The sequence below is a fragment of the Gobio gobio genome (genome assembly GCF_949357685.1).
Source record: "Gobio gobio genome assembly, chromosome: 13".
NCBI classification, from domain to species: Eukaryota; Metazoa; Chordata; class Actinopteri; order Cypriniformes; family Gobionidae; genus Gobio; species Gobio gobio.
In genome coordinates, this window is record NC_137106.1 from 48,907,756 (window position 1) to 48,933,148 (window position 25,393).

The window sequence follows — 25,393 nt, forward strand, 5'->3', positions numbered from 1 at the left end:
ACCCATCTCTCATCCACCCGTCTCTCATCCACCCGTCTCTCATCCACCCGTCTATCATCCACCCGTCTCTCATCCACCCATCTCTCATCCACCCATCTCTCATCCACCCGTCTCTCATCCACCCGTCTCTCATCCACCCGTCTCTCATCCACCCGTCTCTCATCCACCCGTCTCTCATCCACCCGTCTCTCATCCACCCATCTATCATCCACCCATCTCTCATCCACCCATCTCTCATCCACCCATCTCTCATCCACCCATCTATCATCCACCCATCTCTCATCCACCCGTCTCTCATCCACCCGTCTCTCATCCACCCATCTCTCATCCACCCATCTATCATCCACCCATCTCTCATCCACCCATCTCTCATCCACCCGTCTATCATCCACCCGTCTCTCATCCACCCGTCTCTCATCCACCCGTCTCTCATCCACCCGTCTCTCATCCACCCGTCTCTCATCCACCCGTCTCTCATCCACCCGTCTCTCATCCACCCGTCTCTCATCCACCCATCTATCATCCACCCATCTATCATCCACCCATCTCTCATCCACCCATCTCTCATCCACCCGTCTCTCATCCACCCGTCTCTCATCCACCCGTCTCTCATCCACCCATCTCTCATCCACCCATCTCTCATCCACCCATCTCTCATCCACCCATCTCTCATCCACCCATCTATCATCCACCCATCTCTCATCCACCCATCTCTCATCCACCCGTCTCTCATCCACCCATCTCTCATCCACCCATCTCTCATCCACCCATCTATCATCCACCCATCTCTCATCCACCCATCTCTCATCCACCCATCTATCATCCACCCATCTCTCATCCACCCGTCTCTCATCCACCCGTCTCTCATCCACCCGTCTCTCATCCACCCGTCTCTCATCCACCCGTCTCTCATCCACCCGTCTCTCATCCACCCGTCTCTCATCCACCCATCTCTCATCCACCCATCTCTCATCCACCCATCTCTCATCCACCCATCTCTCATCCACCCATCTATCATCCACCCATCTCTCATCCACCCATCTCTCATCCACCCATCTATCATCCACCCATCTATCATCCACCCATCTCTCATCCACCCATCTATCATCCACCCATCTCTCATCCACCCATCTCTCATCCACCCGTCTATCATCCACCCGTCTCTCATCCACCCGTCTCTCATCCACCCGTCTCTCATCCACCCGTCTCTCATCCACCCGTCTCTCATCCACCCGTCTCTCATCCACCCGTCTCTCATCCACCCGTCTCTCATCCACCCATCTATCATCCACCCATCTATCATCCACCCATCTCTCATCCACCCATCTCTCATCCACCCGTCTCTCATCCACCCGTCTCTCATCCACCCGTCTCTCATCCACCCATCTCTCATCCACCCATCTCTCATCCACCCATCTCTCATCCACCCATCTCTCATCCACCCATCTATCATCCACCCATCTCTCATCCACCCGTCTCTCATCCACCCGTCTCTCATCCACCCATCTCTCATCCACCCATCTCTCATCCACCCATCTATCATCCACCCATCTCTCATCCACCCATCTCTCATCCACCCATCTATCATCCACCCATCTCTCATCCACCCGTCTCTCATCCACCCGTCTCTCATCCACCCGTCTCTCATCCACCCGTCTCTCATCCACCCGTCTCTCATCCACCCGTCTCTCATCCACCCGTCTCTCATCCACCCGTCTCTCATCCACCCGTCTCTCATCCACCCATCTCTCATCCACCCATCTCTCATCCACCCATCTCTCATCCACCCATCTCTCATCCACCCATCTATCATCCACCCATCTCTCATCCACCCATCTCTCATCCACCCATCTATCATCCACCCATCTATCATCCACCCATCTCTCATCCACCCATCTCTCATCCACCCATCTCTCATCCACCCATCTATCATCCACCCATCTCTCATCCACCCATCTATCATCCACCCATCTCTCATCCACCCATCTATCATCCACCCATCTCTCATCCACCCATCTCTCATCCACCCATCTATCATCCACCCATCTCTCATCCACCCATCTCTCATCCACCCATCTATCATCCACCCATCTCTCATCCACCCATCTCTCATCCACCCATCTCTCATCCACCCATCTCTCATCCACCCATCTCTCATCCACCCATCTCTCATCCACCCATCTATCATCCACCCATCTCTCATCCACCCATCTATCATCCACCCATCTCTCATCCACCCATCTATCATCCACCCATCTCTCATCCACCCATCTCTCATCCACCCATCTCTCATCCACCCATCTCTCATCCACCCATCTCTCATCCACCCATCTCTCATCCACCCATCTATCATCCACCCATCTCTCATCCACCCATCTCTCATCCACCCATCTATCATCCACCCATCTCTCATCCACCCATCTCTCATCCACCCATCTATCATCCACCCATCTATCATCCACCCATCTCTCATCCACCCATCTATCATCCACCCATCTCTCATCCACCCGTCTCTCATCCACCCGTCTATCATCCACCCGTCTCTCATCCACCCGTCTCTCATCCACCCGTCTCTCATCCACCCGTCTCTCATCCACCCGTCTCTCATCCACCCGTCTCTCATCCACCCGTCTCTCATCCACCCGTCTCTCATCCACCCATCTATCATCCACCCATCTATCATCCACCCATCTCTCATCCACCCATCTCTCATCCACCCGTCTCTCATCCACCCGTCTCTCATCCACCCGTCTCTCATCCACCCATCTCTCATCCACCCATCTCTCATCCACCCATCTCTCATCCACCCATCTCTCATCCACCCATCTATCATCCACCCATCTCTCATCCACCCATCTCTCATCCACCCGTCTCTCATCCACCCATCTCTCATCCACCCATCTCTCATCCACCCATCTATCATCCACCCATCTCTCATCCACCCATCTCTCATCCACCCATCTATCATCCACCCATCTCTCATCCACCCGTCTCTCATCCACCCGTCTCTCATCCACCCGTCTCTCATCCACCCGTCTCTCATCCACCCGTCTCTCATCCACCCGTCTCTCATCCACCCGTCTCTCATCCACCCGTCTCTCATCCACCCGTCTCTCATCCACCCATCTCTCATCCACCCATCTCTCATCCACCCATCTCTCATCCACCCATCTCTCATCCACCCATCTATCATCCACCCATCTCTCATCCACCCATCTCTCATCCACCCATCTATCATCCACCCATCTATCATCCACCCATCTCTCATCCACCCATCTCTCATCCACCCATCTCTCATCCACCCATCTATCATCCACCCATCTCTCATCCACCCATCTATCATCCACCCATCTCTCATCCACCCATCTATCATCCACCCATCTCTCATCCACCCATCTCTCATCCACCCATCTATCATCCACCCATCTCTCATCCACCCATCTCTCATCCACCCATCTATCATCCACCCATCTCTCATCCACCCATCTCTCATCCACCCATCTCTCATCCACCCATCTCTCATCCACCCATCTCTCATCCACCCATCTCTCATCCACCCATCTATCATCCACCCATCTCTCATCCACCCATCTATCATCCACCCATCTCTCATCCACCCATCTATCATCCACCCATCTCTCATCCACCCATCTCTCATCCACCCATCTCTCATCCACCCATCTCTCATCCACCCATCTCTCATCCACCCATCTCTCATCCACCCATCTATCATCCACCCATCTCTCATCCACCCATCTCTCATCCACCCGTCTCTCATCCACCCGTCTCTCATCCACCCGTCTCTCATCCACCCGTCTCTCATCCACCCGTCTCTCATCCACCCATCTCTCATCCACCCATCTCTCATCCACCCATCTCTCATCCACCCATCTCTCATCCACCCATCTCTCATCCACCCATCTCTCATCCACCCATCTCTCATCCACCCGTCTCTCATCCACCCGTCTCTCATCCACCCATCTCTCATCCACCCATCTCTCATCCACCCATCTATCATCCACCCATCTCTCATCCACCCATCTCTCATCCACCCATCTATCATCCACCCGTCTCTCATCCACCCGTCTCTCATCCACCCGTCTCTCATCCACCCATCTCTCATCCACCCATCTCTCATCCACCCGTCTCTCATCCACCCGTCTCTCATCCACCCGTCTCTCATCCACCCGTCTCTCATCCACCCATCTCTCATCCACCCATCTCTCATCCACCCATCTCTCATCCACCCATCTATCATCCACCCATCTATCATCCACCCATCTCTCATCCACCCATCTCTCATCCACCCGTCTCTCATCCACCCGTCTCTCATCCACCCGTCTCTCATCCACCCGTCTCTCATCCACCCGTCTCTCATCCACCCGTCTCTCATCCACCCATCTCTCATCCACCCATCTCTCATCCACCCATCTCTCATCCACCCATCTATCATCCACCCATCTATCATCCACCCATCTCTCATCCACCCATCTCTCATCCACCCATCTCTCATCCACCCATCTCTCATCCACCCGTCTCTCATCCACCCGTCTCTCATCCACCCGTCTCTCATCCACCCGTCTCTCATCCACCCATCTCTCATCCACCCATCTCTCATCCACCCATCTCTCATCCACCCATCTCTCATCCACCCATCTCTCATCCACCCATCTATCATCCACCCATCTCTCATCCACCCATCTCTCATCCACCCGTCTCTCATCCACCCATCTCTCATCCACCCATCTCTCATCCACCCATCTATCATCCACCCATCTCTCATCCACCCATCTCTCATCCACCCATCTATCATCCACCCGTCTCTCATCCACCCGTCTCTCATCCACCCGTCTCTCATCCACCCGTCTCTCATCCACCCGTCTCTCATCCACCCGTCTCTCATCCACCCGTCTCTCATCCACCCATCTCTCATCCACCCATCTCTCATCCACCCGTCTCTCATCCACCCGTCTCTCATCCACCCATCTCTCATCCACCCATCTCTCATCCACCCATCTATCATCCACCCATCTCTCATCCACCCATCTATCATCCACCCATCTCTCATCCACCCATCTCTCATCCACCCATCTCTCATCCACCCATCTATCATCCACCCATCTATCATCCACCCATCTCTCATCCACCCATCTCTCATCCACCCATCTCTCATCCACCCATCTATCATCCACCCATCTCTCATCCACCCATCTATCATCCACCCATCTCTCATCCACCCATCTATCATCCACCCATCTCTCATCCACCCATCTCTCATCCACCCATCTCTCATCCACCCATCTCTCATCCACCCATCTATCATCCACCCATCTCTCATCCACCCATCTCTCATCCACCCATCTCTCATCCACCCATCTCTCATCCACCCATCTCTCATCCACCCATCTCTCATCCACCCATCTCTCATCCACCCATCTATCATCCACCCATCTCTCATCCACCCATCTATCATCCACCCATCTCTCATCCACCCATCTATCATCCACCCATCTCTCATCCACCCATCTCTCATCCACCCATCTCTCATCCACCCATCTCTCATCCACCCGTCTATCATCCACCCGTCTCTCATCCACCCGTCTCTCATCCACCCGTCTCTCATCCACCCGTCTCTCATCCACCCGTCTCTCATCCACCCGTCTCTCATCCACCCGTCTCTCATCCACCCATCTCTCATCCACCCATCTATCATCCACCCATCTCTCATCCACCCATCTCTCATCCACCCATCTATCATCCACCCATCTATCATCCACCCATCTCTCATCCACCCATCTCTCATCCACCCGTCTCTCATCCACCCGTCTCTCATCCACCCGTCTCTCATCCACCCGTCTCTCATCCACCCGTCTCTCATCCACCCATCTCTCATCCACCCATCTATCATCCACCCGTCTATCATCCACCCGTCTCTCATCCACCCGTCTCTCATCCACCCGTCTCTCATCCACCCGTCTCTCATCCACCCGTCTCTCATCCACCCGTCTCTCATCCACCCATCTCTCATCCACCCATCTCTCATCCACCCATCTATCATCCACCCATCTCTCATCCACCCATCTATCATCCACCCATCTATCATCCACCCATCTCTCATCCACCCGTCTCTCATCCACCCGTCTCTCATCCACCCGTCTCTCATCCACCCGTCTCTCATCCACCCGTCTCTCATCCACCCGTCTCTCATCCACCCGTCTCTCATCCACCCGTCTCTCATCCACCCGTCTCTCATCCACCCGTCTCTCATCCACCCGTCTCTCATCCACCCATCTCTCATCCACCCGTCTCTCATCCACCCGTCTCTCATCCACCCGTCTCTCATCCACCCGTCTCTCATCCACCCGTCTCTCATCCACCCATCTCTCATCCACCCGTCTCTCATCCACCCGTCTCTCATCCACCCGTCTCTCATCCACCCATCTCTCATCCACCCATCTCTCACCCACCCATCTCTCATCCACCCATCTCTCATCCACCCATCTCTCATCCACCCATCTCTCATCCACCCATCTCTCATCCACCCGTCTCTCATCCACCCGTCTCTCATCCACCCGTCTCTCATCCACCCGTCTCTCATCCACCCGTCTCTCATCCACCCATCTCTCATCCACCCATCTCTCATCCACCCATCTCTCATCCACCCATCTCTCATCCACCCATCTCTCATCCACCCATCTCTCATCCACCCATCTCTCACCCACCCATCTCTCACCCACCCATCTCTCATCCACCCATCTCTCACCCACCCATCTCTCACCCACCCATCTCTCACCCACCCATCTCTCATCCACCCATCTCTCATCCACCCATCTATCATCCACCCATCTCTCATCCACCCATCTCTCATCCACCCATCTCTCATCCACCCATCTCTCATCCACCCATCTCTCATCCACCCATCTCTCATCCACCCATCTCTCATCCACCCGTCTCTCATCCACCCGTCTCTCATCCACCCGTCTCTCATCCACCCGTCTCTCATCCACCCGTCTCTCATCCACCCATCTATCATCCACCCGTCTCTCATCCACCCATCTCTCATCCACCCATCTCTCATCCACCCATCTCTCATCCACCCATCTCTCACCCACCCATCTCTCATCCACCCATCTCTCATCCACCCATCTCTCACCCACCCATCTCTCACCCACCCATCTCTCATCCACCCATCTCTCATCCACCCATCTCTCATCCACCCATCTATCATCCACCCATCTCTCATCCACCCATCTCTCATCCACCCATCTCTCATCCACCCATCTCTCATCCACCCATCTCTCATCCACCCATCTCTCATCCACCCATCTCTCATCCACCCATCTCTCATCCACCCGTCTCTCATCCACCCGTCTCTCATCCACCCGTCTCTCATCCACCCGTCTCTCATCCACCCATCTCTCATCCACCCATCTCTCATCCACCCATCTCTCATCCACCCATCTCTCATCCACCCGTCTCTCATCCACCCGTCTCTCATCCACCCGTCTCTCATCCACCCGTCTCTCATCCACCCGTCTCTCATCCACCCGTCTCTCATCCACCCGTCTCTCATCCACCCGTCTCTCATCCACCCATCTCTCATCCACCCATCTCTCATCCACCCATCTCTCATCCACCCATCTCTCATCCACCCATCTCTCATCCACCCATCTCTCATCCACCCATCTCTCATCCACCCGTCTCTCATCCACCCGTCTCTCATCCACCCGTCTCTCATCCACCCGTCTCTCATCCACCCGTCTCTCATCCACCCGTCTCTCATCCACCCGTCTCTCATCCACCCGTCTCTCATCCACCCGTCTCTCATCCACCCGTCTCTCATCCACCCATCTCTCATCCACCCATCTCTCATCCACCCATCTCTCATCCACCCATCTCTCATCCACCCATCTCTCATCCACCCATCTCTCATCCACCCATCTCTCATCCACCCATCTCTCATCCACCCATCTCTCATCCACCCATCTCTCATCCACCCATCTCTCATCCACCCATCTCTCATCCACCCATCTCTCATCCACCCGTCTCTCATCCACCCGTCTCTCATCCACCCGTCTCTCATCCACCCGTCTCTCATCCACCCGTCTCTCATCCACCCGTCTCTCATCCACCCATCTCTCATCCACCCATCTCTCATCCACCCATCTCTCATCCACCCATCTCTCATCCACCCATCTCTCATCCACCCATCTCTCATCCACCCGTCTCTCATCCACCCGTCTCTCATCCACCCGTCTCTCATCCACCCATCTCTCATCCACCCATCTCTCATCCACCCATCTCTCATCCACCCATCTCTCATCCACCCATCTCTCATCCACCCATCTCTCATCCACCCATCTCTCACCCACCCATCTCTCATCCACCCATCTCTCATCCACCCATCTCTCATCCACCCATCTCTCATCCACCCATCTCTCATCCACCCATCTCTCATCCACCCGTCTCTCATCCACCCGTCTCTCATCCACCCGTCTCTCATCCACCCGTCTCTCATCCACCCGTCTCTCATCCACCCATCTCTCATCCACCCATCTCTCATCCACCCATCTCTCATCCACCCATCTCTCATCCACCCATCTCTCATCCACCCATCTCTCATCCACCCGTCTCTCATCCACCCGTCTCTCATCCACCCGTCTCTCATCCACCCGTCTCTCATCCACCCGTCTCTCATCCACCCGTCTCTCATCCACCCGTCTCTCATCCACCCGTCTCTCATCCACCCGTCTCTCATCCACCCGTCTCTCATCCACCCGTCTCTCATCCACCCATCTATCATCCACCCGTCTCTCATCCACCCATCTCTCATCCACCCATCTCTCATCCACCCATCTCTCATCCACCCATCTCTCACCCACCCATCTCTCATCCACCCATCTCTCATCCACCCATCTCTCACCCACCCATCTCTCACCCACCCATCTCTCATCCACCCATCTCTCATCCACCCATCTATCATCCACCCATCTATCATCCACCCATCTCTCATCCACCCATCTCTCATCCACCCATCTCTCATCCACCCATCTCTCATCCACCCATCTCTCATCCACCCATCTCTCATCCACCCGTCTCTCATCCACCCGTCTCTCATCCACCCGTCTCTCATCCACCCGTCTCTCATCCACCCATCTCTCATCCACCCATCTCTCATCCACCCATCTCTCATCCACCCATCTCTCATCCACCCATCTCTCATCCACCCATCTCTCATCCACCCATCTCTCATCCACCCATCTCTCATCCACCCATCTCTCATCCACCCATCTCTCATCCACCCATCTCTCTTCCACCCATCTCTCATCCACCCATCTCTCCGCTCAATCTTGAGTCAGGTCTGCTAGATCTGAAAGCTTCTGTTTTCTCCTCATCACTGAAGTGGTTTGTGAAGGAATAAAGTGTTTTTAATCTAACACTTGTCCAGATGTTAATATAGGGATAAATGTGCATCTGAATGCGTGTGAGTTTTCCCAGAGCAGCTGCAGCAGGAACGGTCCTGGAGGAATGTGTGTGTCTGGGCTGTGGAGGCATCAGAGGATTGATGAGCTCAGCTCTGGCAGCTCCGCCGCTGCCTTTTTAGGCTGTGTTTTAATTAGCGTGTAAACAGTGAGGCAGAGCAGCGAGATGAAGAGGTGCTTCTGTGAGTGTGTGTGTGTGTGTGTGAGATGAAGAGGTGCTTCTGTGAGTGTGTGTGTGTGTGAGATGAAGAGGTGCTTCTGTGAGTGTGTGTGTGTGTGAGATGAAGAGGTGCTTCTGTGAGTGTGTGTGTGAGATGGAGAGGTGCTTCTGTGAGTGTGTGTGTGTGTGTGTGTGTGTGTGTGTGTGTGTGTGTGTGTGTGTGTGTGTGTGTGTGTGTGTGAGCTATGGAGGGAATTCACTTCATTACACTGTGAAACTTTAGCATTGTGTCTAAAAAAAGTGCCCTAATATTGTTGAGCCGGTGGTTGATCAGGCTCAGGCTCCTGTGAAACGCACACTTCTACTGTGTGGTCATTTGGACGTTACAATGATTGAGTAAAGACATTAAAATAAACAAATATCGGCCCATTTACTGTAAGCTTCTGCAGTGAATGCAGATCTACTGGCAGCTGGAGAATGAGTTGGAGAATGAGCTGGAGAATGACCTGGAGAATGAGCTGGAGAATGAGCTGGAGAATGAGCGCTGCCATCTAGTGGACACAGGCTAAACCGCAGATATGATTACAGCACAATCAGATGAATATTAATACATGTGTGTTTAACTCATTGATCAGCAGAATGAACCACATTGAGAATATCCCACACATGAGATCACACACGCTGAAGGATTTTCAACAAATGTATTATATTTGTAATTTGAGCACTGAGAAGAGCAGCAGAGTTCTACAGAACCACACATTTACATCATCTACTAATACATAAACAAACTTTGTACCCCAAAACATTTGGACATATTTATTTGTGTTTTACATGAGAAACTCTTGAGCAAATGACAATCAAACACATGATAATGGCATTTATAGTTTATATTTGTGACAGGAAAACATAATATTGGTCAGATGTCACTGATATAAAATGCTAACCATTTCACAGATCAACACATACAAACACACACATACAAACACACACACACACACACACACACACACACACACACACACACACACACACACACACACACACACACACACACACACACACACACACACACACACACACACACACACACACACACACACACACACACACACACACACACACACACACACACACACACTCACTCGCAAACTCAAATACACACAATCACTCCCTCACACACAAACAGACAGACACACTCACTCACTCACACACACTCATGCAAACACACACACACACACACACACACACACACACACACACACACACTCACTCGCACACTCAAATACACACAATCACTCCCTCACACACAAACAGACAGACACACTCACACACACTCATGCAAACACACACACTCACTCGCACACTCAAATACACACAATCACTCCCTCACACACAAACAGACAGACACACTCACTCACTCACTCACACACACTCATGCAAACACACACACACACACTCACTCGCACACTCAAATACACACAATCACTCCCTCACACACAAACAGACAGACACACTCACTCACTCACTCACACACACACACTCATGCAAACACACACACACACACTCACTCGCACACTCAAATACACACAATCACTCCCTCACACACAAACAAACAGACAGACACACTCACTCACTCACTCACTCACTCACACACACTCATGCAAACACACACACACACACTCACGCACACTCATATTCACATACGCACTCACACGTACACACACACACGCAACAGTCACACGCATGCACATGCACAAACACACTTACACATGCACTCTCACACACACACACTCGCACACTCAAACACACAATCACTCACCCACAAACAGACAGACACACACACAAACAAACACACACACAATCACTCACTCACTCACACACACACTCACACACAATTAGACACACTCACGCAAACATGCACACACTAATACTCACACACACACACTCACTCACTCACTCGCACACTCCAAAACACAATCACTCACTCACAAATAGACACACACACACACACACACACACACACACACACACAAACAGACAGACACAAACACACACTCAAACTCACTTACACGCTCTCTCGCACACGCACAAACACACTTGCACACACACACACTCAAACTCACTTACACGCACAAACACACACTTACACTTACACACACACACACACACACACACACACACACACACACTCACTCACTCAAACTCACTTACACGCTCTCTCACACACACAACACACTCGCACAAACTGGCACACACTAACACACGCGCACAAAGACACTCAAACTCAAACTCGCACAAACACACACACTCACACAAACACACACTCGCACAAACACACACACACGCACACTCACACACACACACACACACACTTACAGGCTCTCTCACACACGCACGCACGCACGAGTTAACAGGAACAGGTTTCTGTTGTTGGTAAAGTTTATGATGGGGTAATAAATAAATACAGATAATGTCCGCCACGCCGTCTCAATCTCATAGACAAGCTCTCAAACATCACTGACTTCTTAAAGTGCAGGAGATCAGACCATCAGCATCAGTAGCAGAGCCACACACACACACACATATTCCAGCCCACAGCCCTGAGCCTCTACATGCTGACCGCAGCTTATCTGAGGCCCAAGAGAAGAGACGATCTTCCAGAACCATCAGGGTCCAGCTCAGACTACATCACACGACCCGCTCACAAACACGCCAATGATCCGGCTGTGAAAACTGGAATCATCCGCCCACACTGCAAAACATGCTTCTCTTTCTTAGTGTTTTTGTCTTGTTTTCAGTCCAAATATCTAAAAAATCTTACATTAAGAAGCATTTACTAGACAAGCTAAAGTTTTCGTCTTATTTTGGGGGAAAATAACTCAAAATTAAGGGAGTTTTTGCTTAAAATAAGCAGAATAATCTGCCAATGGGGTAAGCAAAATAATCTTGTTTTCTGTTTGAATTAAGATGATTTTCATTACCCCATTGGCAGATTATTTTACTTTTTTTTATTTTGCTTATATATTTTTTTATAGATGGATGGATGATAGATGGATAGATGATGGATGGGTGGATGGATGATGGGTGGATGGATGATGGATGATAGATGGATAGATGATAGATAGATGATGGATGATAGATGGATAGATGATAGATAGATGATGGATGGGTGGATGGATGATAGATGGATAGATGATAGATAGATAATGGATGGGTGGATGGATGATAGATGGATGGATGATAGATGGATAGATGATAGATAGATAATGGATGGGTGGATGGATGATAGATGGATAGATGATGGATGGGTGGATGGATGATAGATGGATAGATGATAGATAGATGATGGATGGGTGGATGGATGATAGATGGATAGATGATAGATAGATAATGGATGGGTGGATGGATGATAGATGGATAGATGATAGATAGATAATGGATGGGTGGATGGATGATAGATGGATAGATGATAGATAGATAATGGATGGGTGGATGGATGATAGATGGATAGATGATGGATGGGTGGATGGATGATGGATGATAGATGGATAGATGATAGATAGATGATGGATGGGTGGATGGATGATAGATGGATAGATGATGGATGGGTGGATGGATGATGGATGATAGATGGATAGATGATAGATAGATGATGGATGGGTGGATGGATGATAGATGGATAGATGATGGATGGGTGGATGGATGATGGATGATAGATGGATAGATGATAGATAGATGATGGATGGGTGGATGGATGATGGGTGGATGGATGATGGATGATAGATGATAGATAGATGATGGATGATAGATGGATGGATGATAGATGGATAGATGATGGATGGGTGGATGGATGATGGGTGGATGGATGATAGATGATAGATAGATGGATGGATGATGGGTGGATGATAGATGGATGGATGATAGATGGATAGATGATGGATGGGTGGATGGATGATGGGTGGATGGATGATGGGTGGATGGATGATGGGTGGATGGATGATAGATGATAGATAGATGGATGGATGATGGGTGGATGATAGATGGATGGATGATAGATGGATAGATGATGGATGGGTGGATGGATGATGGGTGGATGGATGATAGATGATAGATAGATAGCTGATGGGTGGATGGATGATAGATGGATAGATGATAGATAGATGATGGATGATAGATGGATGGATGATAATTTTGAGTTATTTTCCCCCAAAACAAGACACAATCTTTAGCTTGTCTAGTAAATGCTTCTTAATGTAAGATTTTTTAGATATTTGGACTGAAAACAAGAAAAAAACACTAAGTAAGAAAAGCATTTTTTGCAGTGCAGCCATCCACAATCATTCATAATCATGTGCGTCAGTCTCATAAATACATCTATTTGTGAGGGCTAACACAACAGTGCTAACGACAAACATTCAGTTAAACGTGTTATTGCATTAAACAGATGTTGAAAATGAAAGTACGCATTTAAAGAATGGGCGTATAATGTCCCGCTGACTACTCAAACACACTGATTTGACCCCTGCGTGTGTGTGTGTGTGTGTGTGTGTGTGTGTGTGTGTGCTGCATACGGCCTACGGCTCAGGGGAGATCTTTGGACTTACATTATATTAAAAAAATATGACATTTCTTAACCAGTGCGGCAGGTTTGCATAGTCCGGCCTGTGCGTACGGGAAGGCTTTGGAGAAACTCAGAGGCACAAGTGTTGTTTAAAGTGTGCAGAGTGTAGGCGTGGGTCAGTCTTTACTGCCTGTGCTACAGGGGCTTGGGGTTTCCTGCCTGCTCTGTGCTCTGCTGTCTGTATATGAATGTCAGGAGGAACAGGGCCACATCGTGCGAGGTCCAATAGGCCGTGTGCGAGGTCACGGCCGACCAATAGCGGCTCTCCACCAAACCCTCCCGAAGTTCAAAGTCCATGCGATGCTCCATCTCAACTGTGACAAACACAACACACACAATCATTACAACAGCAGGAAGAAAGTCATGATGGCAAAACTGTCAACTGAAATTCAATGGTTTGCGGTCAGTGAGACGCTCTTACGCTCACCAGTCGTGTTTATTTGATCAAAAACACAGTTTATGTGTTTATACACTGATCAGGCATTACATTATGACCGGTTAAGTGAATAGCACTGATGATCTCTTCATCACCTGTTAGTGGGTGGGATATATTAGGCAGCAAGTGAATATTTTGTCCTCAGAGTTGATGTGTTAGAAGCAGGAAAAATGGGCAAGCGTAAGGATTTGAGCGAGTTTTGCCAGATTGTGATGGCGAGACGACTGGGTCAGAGCATCTCCAGAACTGCAGCTCTTGTGGGGTTTTCCCGCTCTGCAGTGGTCAGTCTCTATCAAAAGTGCTCCAAGGAAGGACCAGTGGAGAACCGGCCACAGGGTCATGAAGGACCAGTGGAGAACCGGCCACAGGGTCATGACGGACCAGTGGAGAACCAGCCACAGGGTCACGGAGGACCAGTAGAGAACCGGCCACAGGGTCATGAAGGACCAGTGGAGAACCGGCCACACGGTCATGGAGGACCAGTGGAGAACCGGCCACAGGGTCATGGAGGACCAGTGGAGAACCGGCCACAGGGTCATGAAGGACCAGTGGAGAACCGGCCACACGGTCATGGAGGACCAGTGGAGAACCGGCCACAGGGTCATGGAGGACCAGTGGAGAACCGGCCACACGGTCATGGAGGACCAGTGGAGAACCGGCCACAGGGTCATGAAGGACCAGTGGAGAACCGGCCACAGGGTCATGAAGGACCAGTGGAGAACCGGCCACAGGGTCATGGAGGAACAGTGGAGAACCGGCCACAGGGTCATGAAGGACCAGTGGAGAACCGGCCACAGGGTCATGGAGGACCAGTCGAGAACCGGCCACAGGGTCATGAAGGACCAGTGGAGAACCGGCCACAGGGTCATGGAGGACCAGTGGAGAACCGGCCACAGGGTCATGAAGGACCAGTGGAGAACCGGCCACAGGGTCATGGAGGAACAGTGGAGAACCGGCCACAGGGTCATGAAGGACCAGTGGAGAACCGGCCACAGGGTCATGGAGGACCAGTGGAGAACCGGCCACACGGTCATGGAGGACCAGTGGAGAACCGGCCACAGGGTCATGAAGGACCAGTGGAGAACCGGCCACAGGGTCATGAAGGACCAGTGGAGAACCGGCCACAGGGTCATGAAGGACCAGTGGAGAACCGGCCACAGGGTCATGGAGGACCAGTGGAGAACCGGCCACAGGGTCATGGAGGACCAGTGGAGAACCGGCCACAGGGTCATGAAGGACCAGTGGAGAACCGGCCACAGGGTCATGAAGGACCAGTGGAGAACCGGCCACAGGGTCATGAAGGACCAGTGGAGAACCGGCCACAGGGTCATGGAGGACCAGTGGAGAACCGGCCACAGGGTCATGAAGGACCAGTGGAGAACCGGCCACAGGGTCATGAAGGACCAGTGGAGAACCGGCCACAGGGTCATGGAGGACCAGTGGAGAACCGGCCACAGGGTCATGGAGGACCAGTGGAGAACCGGCCACACGGTCATGAAGGACCAGTGGAGAACCGGCCACAGGGTCATGGAGGACCAGTGGAGAACCGGCCACACGGTCATGGAGGACCAGTGGAGAACCGGCCACACGGTCATGAAGGACCAGTGGAGAACCGGCCACAGGGTCATGGAGGACCAGTGGAGAACCGGCCACAGGGTCATGGAGGACCAGTGGAGAACCGGCCACACGGTCATGAAGGACCAGTGGAGAACCGGCCACAGGGTCATGAAGGACCAGTGGAGAACCGGCCACACGGTCATGAAGGACCAGTGGAGAACCGGCCACAGGGTCATGGAGGACCAGTGGAGAACCGGCCACACGGTCATGGAGGACCAGTGGAGAACCGGCCACAGGGTCAGGGAGGACCAGTGGAGAACCGGCCACAGGGTCATGAAGGACCAGTGGAGAACCGGCCACAGGGTCATGAAGGACCAGTGGAGAACCGGCCACAGGGTCATGGAGGACCAGTGGAGAACCGGCCACAGGGTCATGGAGGACCAGTGGAGAACCGGCCACAGGGTCATGAAGGACCAGTGGAGAACCGGCCACAGGGTCATGGAGGACCAGTGGAGAACCGGCCACAGGGTCATGGAGGACCAGTGGAGAACCGGCCACAGGGTCATGGAGGACCAGTGGAGAACCGGCCACAGGGTCATGGAGGACCAGTGGAGAACCGGCCACAGGGTCATGGAGGACCAGTGGAGAACCGGCCACAGGGTCATGGAGGACCAGTGGAGGACCAGTGGAGAACCGGCCACAGGGTCATGGAGGACCAGTGGAGAACCGGCCACAGGGTCATGAAGGACCAGTGGAGAACCGGCCACAGGGTCATGAAGGACCAGTGGAGAACCGGCCACAGGGTCATGAAGGACCAGTGGAGAACCGGCCACAGGGTCATGGAGGACCAGTGGAGAACCGGCCACAGGGTCATGGAGGACCAGTGGAGAACCGGCCACAGGGTCATGAAGGACCAGTGGAGAACCGGCCACAGGGTCATGAAGGACCAGTGGAGAACCGGCCACAGGGTCATGAAGGACCAGTGGAGAACCGGCCACAGGGTCATGAAGGACCAGTGGAGAACCGGCCACAGGGTCATGAAGGACCAGTGGAGAACCGGCCACAGGGTCATGAAGGACCAGTGGAGAACCGGCCACAGGGTCATGAAGGACCAGTGGAGAACCGGCCACAGGGTCATGGAGGACCAGTGGAGAACCGGCCACAGGGTCATGAAGGACCAGTGGAGAACCGGCCACAGGGTCATGAAGGACCAGTGGAGAACCGGCCACAGGGTCATGGGCGGCCGAGGCTCATTGATGCCTGTGTGGTCCGATCAAACAGACGAGCTACTGGAGCTCAAACTGCTCAAGAAGTTAATGCTGGTTCTGATAGAAAGGTGTCAGAATACACAGAGCATCTCAGTTTGTTGTGTATGGGGTGGCACAGCCGCTGACCAGTGCCCATGCTGACCCCTGACTCCGCCCAAAGCACCAACAGTGGCACATGAGCATCAGAACTGGACCACGGAGCAATGGAAGAAGGTGCTGGTCTGATGATCACGTGTTCTTCTACATCACGTGGATGGCCGGGTGTGTGTGTGTCGCTTACCTGGGGAACACATGGCACCAGGTGCACTATGGGAAGAAGGCGTGGCGGTGGAGGCAGTGATGCTTTGGGCAATGTTCTGCTGGGAAACCTTGGGTCCTCCATCATGTGGATGTGGACTTTGACACGTCCCACCTACCTAAGCATTGTTGAGCCCATGTCCAGCCTTTCATGGAGACTGTATTCTCTGTGGCTGTGGCTCTTTCAGCAGATAATGCGCCGCCACAAAGCACAAATGCTTCAGGAATGGTTTGAGGAGCACAACAACGAGTTTGAGGCGTTGACTCTGCCTCCAAATTCCCCAGATCTCAATCCAAACGAGCATCTGTGGGATGTGCTGAACAAACAAGTCCGATCCAAGGAGGCCCTTACAGGACTTAAAGGATCTGCTGCTAACATACCAGATACAACAGCACACCTTCAGGGGTCTAGTGGAGTCCATGCCTCGACGGGTCAGGGCGGTTTTGGAAGCAAAAGGGGGACAACACAATATTAGGTCATAATGTTATGCCTGATCAGTGTATAGTAAAGTGTAATGTGTTCCTGTGATCAAAGCTGAATTTTCAGTATCATTACTCCAGTCTTCAGTGTCACATGATCCTTCAGAAATCATTTTCTGCTCAAGAAACATGTATGATTATAATGTTCTATATTTTTGTGGAAACGGTGATGCATTAGAATATACTTACTTTTCTGTCACTTTTGATCAATTCAATGCATCCTTGCTGGATAAAAGCATTCATTTCTTTCACACTATAGCGTATACTTCATCATCTCAACACATTAAAGACACAAAGCGTGGGCTGTACACACCTGCTGCATCGAATAAAGAGGAGGAAGATGACGGAGATATGGCTGAATATGAAAAAGTGCTTTGGCTGTCCTCGCTGTCACACATCCCAGAATCCCCGATGGATGGCAGGCTGGGCGAGCGAGAGAAGCGGGAGAATAAAATGCCGCCGATGCCCTTGCCAATACTCGCAGCACCTGCACAAACACCAGGTCAAAGGTTAGCGGACAACGCCGGGTCATTCAGATTATTACTGTGTGCCATTTACAATGTTAGTCAAAGTCACAGCTTCTCTCTCTAATCCCTTTATTACCGCTGCCTACAAACCCCCCATGAAATTAAAATGGACTATTCTTATTATTTATGGAAAATTGCAGTATTTATTATCAATGATTTATCGGTGCACATCATGTGCCTCATAATCTTGAATCAGAGTAACTTCCCCCTCTTCAGCTCATCTCTGATGATGAGGGCGGGGCAACCTGTCACTCAAATGAGATCCACAAACCACAACCATCCAATCAACTCCCCACAGACAAAATCAAGCCCCGCCTACAGTTGTTCTTGTTCCAGACGCTTTAGATAAAGTGTATTTGGCAATAAAGATGAAGTGTCAAAGGCAGATGCATACACTGGGCCTCATTTACAAAACGAGTGTATGACCGAAAACTGGCCGTTATCATGCAAAACCTGTGGGGATTCGATCAAATCTCACCTCAGGTCTTTTTAGGCTAGCATTTTTAGGCTAGCATGAATTTACATGCAGCATTGTAGCCTAAATCTGGCGGAGAATTGAAATGAGAGCATTTTGATTATTTTCCTGGGCCTGTATTCATAAAGATTCTAAGAGTCCTCTCGGAAAACTCCTAATTTAGCTTAAAAACTTTTACGTAGGAGTCTTAGCTTAAGAGCTATTCGGGACCGATCTGAGAGCAACTCTGAGCAAGGAAAATACAAAAACGCTTTCTACGGGGCGATAGTGTCAGATACAAGGTAATGGAGCCTTTTATACATTGTCGTGTTTGTTTAGAAATAAACAATGGACGAATGGAGTCTTTAAACGCCTCAGATGTAAAGTTATTCGCTGTCAAAGTGAGGCCAAAATGAATGGGAGTCAATGGGATGCTAACAGCAGGTGATGGCTTGGTTAGCAATGGCTGCCCCTATGGTAGGTACGCTTTCCTGGTGCTGGATTACCCCCTTGCCGAATATCCAGAAGTTAAAGCCGGAGTAAGAACTATCTTGAGTTTTGTTGGTGGTCTTGATGTTGTGGCTCTCCTCTCCACGGGATTCGGGAAAAGTTTGATTTTCCAGCCCGCTCCGTTAGTGGTGAAGGAGTTGGCTAAGGCGAACGCTAGCGATGCTAAGGCAAACGCATGCCATACGTCATGACCAAACGTTAGCGATTGGTTATGGCAGATCCAGAGCAGCTCTGGGCAGATCCAATTGTTTTAAACTTCAACAGAGTTCCCGCCTTCAGAGAAGTGAACGCTTGTCAATGGAGACGCTGAAGAAATGAAATACGAGAGTCTGGTAAGATCAAGCTAGTCTGTGATGTAACTAGGGATGAAACGATTACCGGTTTCACGATAAAATTTAGTGACGGTTAGTAATATTGTTTAAAATTGAATTATCATTAAAACCGCGTGTGATTATCAGGATTTTGAAAACTGGCGGTAAATCTTGTCCAGTCAGCGTCAGTCTGACGCAGCGCAGCTGTTTTCTGAATGAGAAGAAATGGCAGAAGGCAGTGACAGCACTCGGGGGATTGTTCAGCCTCTAAAAGGACCAAATCTGAGGTGTGGTCATATTTTGGCTTTTACAAAAGTCCTGAGGGAAACTTAATGGAAGATGGTCACCCTGTCTGCAGAACATGCCAGAAGAAAGTCGCTGTAATAGGGGAACGCTTCAAAACTGCGAACACAAGGCAAGTGGACTTTGACCTCAATACCAAAACTACGTCTGGGAAATAATAACGTGAAGTGAACGAACAAGTTCAGATAAAACTAGGGCGACATTAAGGGATAATAATCAGGGCTTGACATTAACAACCGCCATTTGCGGGTGTAACGTTATTTATACGGTTGAACTTATTATAGTCTTCTCAAAAGCCATCTGTTATAATCGCGTTGCGCATTATAACCACTCACACGTGTTTCTATTGACTTTATGGAATGCAATGTCTCATAATCAGAGGCTTTCAGATTAGCAGAGTTTTGTTCAGTGTGCTCGCCGCTCTCACGCTGAAATCTACACTAAAAGCAGAGATAAACGTGGGTTGTATGCAGGAGATTCACTCATCATACAGTGATCGACTGTTTTTGTTCTATTTCAGCAGCGAGAATAGTTTCAAACAAACACAGCAGAACCACAGAGCATCTGATATGACTGCCATAACGCTGGCGAATTTAGGGACCGTCTCTAAAGTTACACACAACATTGGTAACGTTATACAGGTTTCTAACTTCAATAGCATTTGAAGAGAATGACTTTGTCATCGAAACTGACTGTAAAGTGTTCATTTAGGTGTCAGGTATGATGCACACATTTTGATATTTAATCAAATAAACTGTCAAATCATTTGAAAATATGGATATGCATTATTTCACTAGGATACTGTTTGGGTTCTTACACAAAATATGCTAGATTTAAATGCATCATTGCTGAACACTGATGAGAATATTGCTTGAGAATATATTTACAGAGATAATATTAGAGATTATATTTATGCGTTGCTATTGACGACGGCCATTATAAGGAAGGAAATCCCACAGAATCGAATCTAGCTTAAAGTGCATAGAGCTGCTTGATTTATTTGTTGTTTGTTTATTTTCAAATATAAAACTTGTTGAAATGTTTTAAGTGTGTGCATCTGTTCTTTTTGAACACTTTCATCTCATTTGAACAAAACCGTGATAATATTGATAACCGTGACAATTTGGGTCGCTATAATAGTGATGTGAAATTTCCAAACCGTTTCATTCCTAGATGTGACCCATTAAAAATACCACAAATGATTTTTTCAAATTAAATGGTCCGCCTTTAAAGGTCCCATGGCATGACATTTTCATTTTATGAGGTTTTTCAACATTAATATGAGTTCCCCTAGCCTGAATATTGTCCCCAAGTGGATAGAAATGTTGATCGGTGTAAACCCGAGTTCTGGCTGTCTTTCTCTGCCTTTGAGAAAATGACAGGCCCGACGAGCCAATCCTGAAGTCTCCTGGTTTGATGTCCAAGCAGGAACGGTTTCCTCCCTTTCCTCCACCCAGAGAATCTGGCACGCCCATGCAAACGCTCGAGAGATCATGGCTTGTGAACGAGTGAACGCTGGCAGTTTCTCAGTGTTTGGATGTACAAATGAAAACAGAAGTCTTTTTTCAGTTCCTTCTGATCTGTGATCAGTAATTTCTTATGTGTAGCTAATTATTTATTATTCGTGCACACGCAGCGGCTTCTCTCTCTCCTGACAGAACAGTGTTTTCTATCTTGTGAGTCAGTGTTTTTGTACGTCCTCGTCGCGTCTATCTGTTCTTAAATGTGCATACAGTCATGAGTTTCTGCTCAACATCGGCAGAGTCACATCTGTAGAGATAAACCTCACACACGCCGAAGCTCGGCCTTCAACATCCCCGACCCCCAGTACTGCATCTGCCCACAGCGGAGGCACCAAACGCGGCGTGAGATTAAGCAGAAGGAGGGTAAGCGTGAGGGTTTCCGGCTAGGCTAGCCAGCTTTCCCCACAATAAACTGGATTACATTCGATTACTGCTGTTGTGTCTTTGTTTGCGCTGTGTAAGTTACTCAATGCGCGTCAATGACGCTATTCATATGATTGGAACATATCTAAAAAATAATGCTATCAACACTTACTCGTAACTCGTTCATCTCGCTGTAATGGTACATTGCGTGTGTTACAAAGTTGGTAATAATGATGAAGACGGACTCGGCGTGACTGGGACTCGTGTTTATTCAGAACTCTCAGATACAAACACAATAAACTCGCGCTGACTGACAGCGCTCTCATAACTCAGTAGTTACTATAAATAACTTTGTTAGCAATCGCTCCGTCTCCATGATGTCCGGTTCGCGAACGAATCATTCTTTTGAATCGGTTCTTTTTAGTGAACCGAACCAGTTCACCAAATCGGACTGAATCGTTCTAAACGGTTCGCGTCTCGAGTCAGCGCTGATCCATAATTTACTAAAGTTACTAACTTTCTGACATGAGTGACAGTCCCTCCGACTAGAAATAGACTAATAACCTGAAGTATATGCTGTAACTAAAACAGTTCACTGAACTGAGACTGACAGAACTGATGTGAAGTGAACTCGGGTCCATCGTCTCTCTGGCAGCAGCTCGTGCGTCGTAGACCTCGTTAAACCACGCCCCCTCCGCTCATTTCAAATGCAAAGATGTCAGCCAATCACAACAGTGGGCGTTTTTACTGAAGTCTCACAGCAGACACGCCTCTTGAAGCAGGGCAGTCAGCCAAAGGGCAAACATTACTATTGAAAAAATGCCTTTTATTTCTAAATTATGACATTTTATGATGTAAAAATCATACTAACAATATAAGTACACCTCAGGAAACATTATAAAATAATAGAAAAATGCCATGCCATGGGACCTTTAAAATCAGCCTGGAAGCGCCCAAGCAAACACATTTTTGCACATGTGAAGGACGTTTTACGTGGGAATTGAAACATGAGGAAAGCACAAAGCCTTGTTTGCATAATAGCAACCAAATGTTACGTGGCAGATATAGAAACATACAGCATTCTTGCCGAATGAGAGGTGAGCCCTTTGCCGTTTCAGTTTCGCTTTAAATACACTAATCTTGGCTTGATGTTTGTATGTTGTTTATAATGAATGCCACTATAGCCTAATTTGTGTTTTCTTTTATAGTTTAATGTATAATTTATAGCTATTTTTCATTCTTGTTCTGTTCTGAATGACGTCGAATTTAAAGGATTTGTTGTGGAGTGAGGGGAAAACAGCTTGGGCTATAGTGTTTATAATGTTTAGTTTTATTACCGGTATTTAATATACATATAAATGAATGCAATTGTTTGCAATTACGAGGTTAACAGTTGTTTTTGGAGTAAGATCAGTTTGTCTTTCATGAGATACTTCCTCTTCTTGTGCCGGGTTACGTTTCTCCATGTCCTAAAGGCTTGAAAACCGTGAATTTTTAAGGGTGTGAATTCAAATGACGATAGTTTTCAGCCGCCACATTTATGAATGTGTGATGGGATTGTACGGTGGTATACGAATGTTTCATGAATCACACGTGAACCCTGTTGTGAGATGATTTCTGCGCTCGTTAGATTGATAAATGAGGCCCATTGTCTAAAAACGAAACATCAGGAATCGTGGTGGGAGGATAGAGTGAATCAGATCCTGCAAGAGAAGCTTATTCATGCCCTTGTCAGATGTACCGAGTATGCTGGCCTTGCCCAGGTTGGTGATGGACTCTCCGTAGTGTCTGCTGGCCAGGACAGGTGAGGTGCTGGGACCATTCTCTGAGTCGGACACCACGTCCTTACAGACGTTTATATATGTGGGTCTGATCTCATCATATGGAGTGGAGTTGATGGTGTTACACCTTCAAAACAACATCAAAATCAACATTCAAAATCGTATCAGGGAATCCCAACATACAGAATTATTGCAAATGTGATTCTCAACCGGGGGTCTGGGCCCACAGCAAACTTCCAAACATATTTACATTAATAATAATAATAATATAAATGCACTTCTGGTCAAAAGATTGGAATAATTATGATTTCTGCTCACCAAGGCTGTAAAAACTTGTCTGGCTATCACCAGCCCAAGCTCAATTTAAGATTGAACATTAGTCTGCTCTGTATTTTCTACTGCACAAGAGGCGTGATAAACGAGCATAATTCAAATGACTCTGTATGCAAATGGTTAGTCCTTCAACCAATCAGACCACAAGAGGCGTGATCAACGACCCATCGCTTCTCTATCCGTCATCGTGTTAAACCCGCCAATAGCGCGCCAGGTGGATAAGCCAGTCTGTGATTGGTTCCCGCAAAAGTGTAACAGAAGGAGTAGAAATGAATGTACAGGTTTCCAGACTGAGTTACAGGCCGAAATCAAATCGCCGGCAGATCAGGCTGGGTTTACCCAGTCTATGTAAAAACAGTAATATTGTGGGAAAAAAAATATTACCATTTTAAATAACTATGTGAATATATTGTAAAATGTAATTTTCTGCATCATTACTCCAGTCTTCAGTGTCCCATGATCCTTCAGAAATCATTCTAATATGATGATACGCATTAAGGCGAGACATGGCACGTGAAAACATTGTTTTTTCATGCAGTGGTCAATTTTGAGATTTTGGTCCAATTTGCTCCCTTAAAATGTCAACAAAAATTATGTCAACATTGCACATTGGGTCGAAAGTTTACTTGATAAAGTTTTAAATATGGATATTTTTCTTACACAAACGCATCGATTCGCTTCAGAAGGCCTTTATTAACACCCCAGAGCCGTGTGGAGCAGTTATATGATGGACAGATGCACTTTTGATGGACTTCAAAAACAGAGCAACTATGAATCCAATTCTAATGCTTGGATTAGCCTGGACTTTTGTAATATAACTCAGATTTTATTCGTCTGAAAGAAGAATGTCATAAACACCTCGGATGACTTGAGGGTGAGTAAATTATGGGCTAATTTTCATTTTTGGGTGAACTATCCCTTTAAGGTGGTTATTTCATTATAGTTTGTCAACTTGCGCCTTTAGATTTCCACCAGAAATCACCAAAA

At 49.0% G+C, this 25,393-nt stretch overlaps 1 protein-coding gene across 4 annotated transcripts in view; it reads right to left on the bottom strand.

The window, feature by feature from the left end:
- Positions 1-14,274: 14,274 nt before the first annotated feature.
- The window catches only part of ddhd1a (DDHD domain containing 1a), a 59,432-nt gene continuing 48,313 nt past the window's right edge, over positions 14,275-25,393 (bottom strand). For all 4 annotated transcript variants that reach the window (XM_079833463.1, XM_079833462.1, XM_079833461.1 and 1 more), the window contains 3 exons: positions 24,034-24,200; positions 18,615-18,788; positions 14,275-14,577 (listed from right to left, as the gene is read on the bottom strand). In XM_079833463.1, the coding sequence (XP_079689589.1) occupies positions 14,399-14,577; positions 18,615-18,788; positions 24,034-24,200 (520 nt within the window). In that variant the 3' untranslated portion in view covers positions 14,275-14,398. The remainder of the gene's footprint in view (positions 14,578-18,614; positions 18,789-24,033; positions 24,201-25,393) is intronic.